The sequence below is a fragment of the Ciona intestinalis genome, unplaced genomic scaffold, assembly GCF_000224145.3.
Source record: "Ciona intestinalis unplaced genomic scaffold, KH HT001229.1, whole genome shotgun sequence".
Taxonomy (NCBI): domain Eukaryota; kingdom Metazoa; phylum Chordata; class Ascidiacea; order Phlebobranchia; family Cionidae; genus Ciona; species Ciona intestinalis.
Window position 1 is genome coordinate 1 of NW_004191550.1, and position 5,848 is coordinate 5,848.

Sequence of the window (5,848 nt, forward strand, 5' to 3'; positions counted from 1 at the left end):
TAGACACGTTTAGCTCGTTATATCCAAACAATTTCCAACGGAATAATATGAGAGTCGTGAGAATATATGGTTTTATAATTCCTTGAATGTTCTTTGTAAATACAAAAATATACTCTAAATCAAACTTAAAAGTGTTCCTACTTGTAGATATACTTGAATATTATTGCAATTAATAGTTATATATATAACGCACCCATAATGTCGCTTTTCTCTGCTGCGATTGGCCTGTAAAAAGTAAGTGTATATATTAGATATCATGGGTTTAGCAGTCACGCTATTTATTTAATAAAACTTACATTCTAGCGGAATCGCCGCTTCTTCTTCTTCGTCGCCAACCCTCTGCAGTGTGCGCACACAACAGAAGACCAAACACCAACACGATAAGTAAAGCTTTGTTCATTTTCTGTGATAAAACACGGGCTAAATAATCTAAGTAAAATAGTACGTATACTCTATACACACCACTAAAGTTTAATTAAAACACCCCATGTCTTTTTCTCACTGTTTTTTCTGGAATAAGGAATTGAATGACCGGGTAAATAAGTTAAGAAAAAGGTTATATTTGTGATACTCGTCAAGTTAGACGAAGTTATTTTATAATTACAACACTTGCTACAATTAATTACACGGTTATTTACAATATTACCCATATGCAAAGTTAGAATATATCATAAGGTGGGAAAGATGAGACATTATCTTTTATCGTCCCATTCGGTAATAAACAAACATACCTTTACACAATCACATAATCCTGGTTAAAGTGTTGTTAATTTAAAATAACACGATTGGGAAATGTGGGATTTCGGTGTTAACCGTATCCCGTCTTACCCCGTAGTACAATAGATACATTGCTACATACAAAACACCTCTTACCGTCGTTTTCTTTCACGAATGTAAAGAATAGTTCTGATTCTCATTGCATAATAAAGGCACCAAAGGAAAACGGTAGATAGAAAATGCAAAACAGATTAATGTTTTTTCTAGGAACGAAATGGGCATAAGTAGAACTGTTTATATTGTTTCCTGCATTATCGTTTTACAGAATAACCATATTGCAGCTTAAGCGTAAAATGGCTGCGTGGCTGAACATCACTCCAACTAAATTGCTAAACATTACTCTAACGAAACTAATACTTTTGCTCCAACCCAGTGGTTACTTTTAGGTTGCCCATATGAATGCATGAATGAATCTAACTTGCTTTATTCGCTCGTGGCCGACAACTCTGTTTCGTAAACCTTTACCAGTTCTCATACGTATATATGTAACTTTGAAGGCTACATTGTAGGTATAATTATTTAAATGTTTTTATGCCAGTGACGCCTGGATTGGAGCAATTGACGGTAAGTGTCTTGCCCAAGGACACATTAGCCCACAACGGTAGCAGTGGCGGCCTTGATCACGTTGTCTCGTCAGTGGGTTGGAGGCAGGCGCGCTAACTCCTTTGCCACGTCGCAGGCATATAATATACCGCGTTGTAGACAAACAAGAAAGTGTATTTCGTGTTAATGTTATGTCTTGTTAAAAAAAGAATCATTGCACCAATTAACCATAGATTACTAAACATATGTTTAGGTATATATGAAGTCACAAAGTCACATTTACTCCCCACTATTGACCAAAGATATTTCAGCTAATAGGTGTCGCTGTTTTGGACAAGTTTGAGAAATTTATTTTCCCGAAATCATTTAAAATTCGCGCCCATGAAGTGAACTTGGTGTACGTAATGTCTATTATTTACGGTGAATTATCCATGACTTATTCACTTATCCATGGTTGCTACTCCCATGCCAACAGTCGAGTTGCTGAAGCTATTGCAGTGTGTGGATAAGCAGACATGACTTTTGGTTGGTTTGGTCATTTATATCCTCGTGGGTGGGAACTTGAGTGACTTATCCATGGTTGCCACTCCCATGCTCACAGTCGAGTTGCTGAAGCTATTGCAGTGTGTGGATAAGCAGACATGACTTTTGGTTGGTTTGGTCATTTATATCTTCGTGGGTGGGAACTTGAGTGACTTATTCATGGTTGCCACTCCCATGCTCACAGTCGAGTTGCTGAAGCTATTGCAGTGTGTGGATAAGCAGACATGACTTTTGGTTGGTTTGGTCATTTATATCTTCGTGGGTGGGAACTTGAGTGACTTATTCATGGTTGCCACTCCCATGCTCACAGTCGAGTTGCTGAAGCTATTGCAGTGTGTGGATAAGCAGACATGACTTTTGGTTGGTTTGGTCATTTATATTCTCGTGGGTGGGAACTTGAGTGACTTATTCATGGTTGCCACTCCCATGCCACAGTCGAGTTGCTGAAGCTATTGCAGTGTGTGGATAAGCAGACATGACTTTTGGTTGGTTTGGTCATTTATATCTTCGTGGGTGGGAACTTGAGTGACTTATTCATGGTTGCCACTCCCATGCTCACAGTCGAGTTGCTGAAGCTATTGCAGTGTGTGGATAAGCAGACATGACTTTTGGTTGGTTTTGTCATTTATATTCTCGTGGGTGGGAACTTGAGTGACTTATTCATGGTTGCCACTCCCATGCCCACAAGCCACAATCAAGTTGCTGAAGCTATTGCAGTGTGTGGATAAGCAGACATGTACCTATATAGAATAATTTAACTATGAAATATATACAGAACCTATACAGTAGGCCCATAATGTGTAGTGTACCTGCTGATATAATCCAACTGTCTGATGAGGAACTCCGTAATAAACTACAAGAGGCAGGTATACCACTTGCACCATTAACCCCTTCCACAAGGAAAATATATCATAAACAACTCGCAAACAAACGAAGATCTTTATTCCAAGACACCGGGTGTGCTACTAAGGTATTTAAACAAATTCTGCATACTAAAACCTTCTTGTTTTGTTTATAAATACTTGAGTGTGTTATGTCTTAGTTTGTACAACCTATTAGTGACTGCTAACACTAATGTTGCCCAATTATTCATTTTTTAATCTGTTTACTTTTGTTTAAAATACCAATTGACCACTCTATTTATTTACTGCTTGCATAAAAACGTTCTATTCAATATTAATAATATCCTGCAATTAACATGTTAATACTTCCAACTTAGTTTATAAAACTAGTAAGACATATAGCAAAGTCATGTTGATTTGGGGTAATGGACCAAGTCTGGCCCAAATCCCAGGTCCCCACGGACCTCACCCATACAGAATAGAAAGTCATGTTAATGCTACAACATTTAATCTATTGTATTACATATGTTACAGGACACTCCCAACCTAGTTAATGATGAAATTACTTGTGTAGCAGATAATGGTAACATTGGTAAGTAAAGTGCTAGTTATGTAATGTTGTATTTAAAACCTTAACAGGGTTATTTTTCCAATCATTTATGTAGAGTAGGCTGCTTAATACTCGGGTATTTATAATTACATTGTTAAAATTATTTTTATTTTTATAATACATATTATGAGTATAGTCCTACAGCGAGGCAAGGCATAGGGCCTAGGTTTTAGAGTTAGCCCATTAGAGTAGTAATGTAGAGCAGATAACCTGGGGTTAAGTACATAGTTGGTCTATAACCTATACGGCCCATTACCCCTAAAATGTATTTAACATTTAACATTATAAATTCTCATATTGACTAACCCAATATTAAAACAGAAGCAGATCCATCGTCGCCAGTGTTTGTTGTTTTCCAATCTAATGAAGAATCACGTGACAGTGAGTTAATCTTATCATTCTAAGCCATGTAAAAGTGATTTTCAAACTTTTTAATTCCATTCAAGTGATTAAACCATTTTTGAAGCAAATTTTAAGAGCAGAAAAGTTCATTAATGTTAGAAATTGTCTTGTCATATGGCAGTTAAATTATTGGTTCAAAAATTTAATGTTTTTTTTCAAATTTTTTATCGTAGACGAATTTCTGTTTTCTGTAACTTTTTTTTCTGTCAGCACTCGGCAGTAGAACTTAATTTGTTGTTTCTAGACCTAATTTACTTCCTTGCAGTAGAATTTTTAGCTGTGGAACTTAATTTGTTGTTCCTATGCAGGGAAAATGGAAATATTCTGTGACCAAATAAGTGCTTTAAAATTTTTATCGAAAAATAAAAATGGCCGGCTTATGAAGTTTGAAAACAAACAAAAAGCTCAAGAATATGAAAAATTAAATGGGTGAGAAAATTTATTATATTTTCATTGATTAGAAAATACAGTAATGAGCCAACTCTGGTCTAAATTCCAGGTCCCATGACATGCCTCACTGTAGAACCTCACCCATATAGTATAGAATGTGCATATACAATGTTGGGGTAATGGGCCAACTCTGGCCTAAATCCCAGTTCCCATGACATGCCTCACTGTAGAACCTCACCCATATAGTATAGAATGTGCATATGCAATGTTGGGGTAATGAACCAACACTGGCCTAAGTCCCAAGTCTCCATGTCTCATCATACAACCTCACCCATATAGAATAAACACAACTTCAAACCATCCACAGGCACTTACTAACCACCCAACCCCACAATGATGAAATATCTTATGAAAAACCAAACAGTTTCAAATCCCTCAAACAAGTGGAACTCAACAAACTATTGAAAGCAATCGAGTCGAACGATTTAAATAAGTTTGATGAACTCGTTCTAAACAACCCGAGGTATTTGATCAACTCTGGTGATGGGCCAGTATTGCTCAAGCCAAACACAAGGTATGGGAATTGTTATGCTTCATATATTATATTTAAGTGGTATGCACTATAGCTATACACATAGTACCCAAATATCCTGACTGCGTTTTAAACAATTACCCACGATCTATGGGAGTCTTAAGGATACGGTTGTATAAATCTTTGAATGTTCTTTGTTTTCTACCAAATGGGACAAGAAAATAGAATAAAAAGGTGTCCCATCTTTCCCCACCCTACTATATACTACAGTGAAGCTCGCATCTGAACAAACAAAGCGTTGTTGAGCAGACATATTGTTGTGCAATCACCCTACTAGGAACATTACAGTACAAGCAGCTGTGCATAAGATTGTTTCCTGTCTCATCGTTTTGCAGAATAACCATATTGTATATGCATTTCAAAGACCTGTTGGCTAAAGAGTGTGTTTATATAATGCTTCCCAAAGGCGTAATGACTAAACTCTATACAAATCACAGGTTCAATGGCGTGCCTCACTGTAGGACCTCACTCATATAGAATAGAATGTGCCTTTACAATGTTGGGGTAACGGGCCAACTCTGGTTTAAACCCCAGGTCCCATGGCATGTCTCACTGTAGGACCTCACCCATATAGAATAGAATGTGCCTTTACAATGTTGGGGTAACGGGCCAACTCTGGTTTAAACCCCAGGTCCCATGGCATGTCTCACTGTAGGACCTCACCCATATAGAATAGAATGTGCATATACAATGTTGGGGTAATGGACCAACTCTGGTCTAAACCCCAGGTCCCATGGCATGCCTCACTGTAGGACCTCACCCATATAGAATAGAATCAAAACACATAGGTTGCCATGCCAATATCTTTTACACCTCAGATACAATCCACTTCACATTGCTGCGAGATCCAATCAACCAGAAATGGTGAAACAAATTATTTCCACACTTTCCGACCCTGACTTCCAAAAAAAGATGTACACCAACATATCCTCACCTCATGAAAATACATCAAGGCTTCATCATATATTGGATTTGTATTTTAACACTCCCGAGAAAGGATTCTATGAGACTCCACTACATATGGCTTGCAAGTTTGGGTTTGTCGATAAGTATGTTTGACGATTGTAGTATATATTAACACACTTGTGTACTTTAAAAATTGAACCAATTAGCAACAATTTATGAATGAGTTTGAATAAAATTATAAAC

General features: G+C 37.1%; 1 protein-coding gene and 1 long non-coding RNA gene across 4 annotated transcripts; one reads left to right on the forward strand and one right to left on the reverse strand.

Moving 5' to 3' along the window:
* Positions 1–210: 210 nt before the first annotated feature.
* Positions 211–973, reverse strand: LOC104266768. Of its 3 annotated transcripts, none has more exons than XR_717708.3 (3): positions 874–973; positions 297–403; positions 211–225 (listed from the first exon to the last, which is right to left on the reverse strand). It is a non-coding gene; the product is annotated as an uncharacterized LOC104266768 (long non-coding RNA). The 3 variants fall into 3 exon arrangements; XR_003397503.1 differs by lacking the exon at positions 874–973 and adding an exon at positions 732–756; XR_003397502.1 differs by lacking the exon at positions 874–973 and adding an exon at positions 463–486.
* Positions 974–2,615: 1,642 nt separating this feature from the next.
* Positions 2,616–5,758, forward strand: LOC113475729 (ankyrin repeat and LEM domain-containing protein 2-like). Its single transcript, XM_026840377.1, has 6 exons — positions 2,616–2,833; positions 3,240–3,297; positions 3,637–3,696; positions 4,026–4,146; positions 4,475–4,681; positions 5,518–5,758. Exons 1-6 carry the CDS (start codon positions 2,624–2,626, stop codon positions 5,756–5,758), a joined length of 897 nt encoding a protein of 298 aa, XP_026696178.1. The 5' UTR covers positions 2,616–2,623.
* Positions 5,759–5,848: the final 90 nt, after the last annotated feature.

Bases quoted from the DNA above. Each gene is read 5' to 3' on its own strand.
- LOC113475729 (XM_026840377.1), top strand. From the start codon at position 2,624: ATGAAATATATACAGAACCTATACAGTAGGCCCATAATGTGTAGTGTA. The intron at 3,697-4,025 runs GTGAGTTAATCT...GTTCCTATGCAG, and splicing joins TAATGAAGAATCACGTGACA to GGAAAATGGAAATATTCTGT. The intron at 4,682-5,517 runs GTATGGGAATTG...TTTACACCTCAG, and splicing joins TTGCTCAAGCCAAACACAAG to ATACAATCCACTTCACATTG.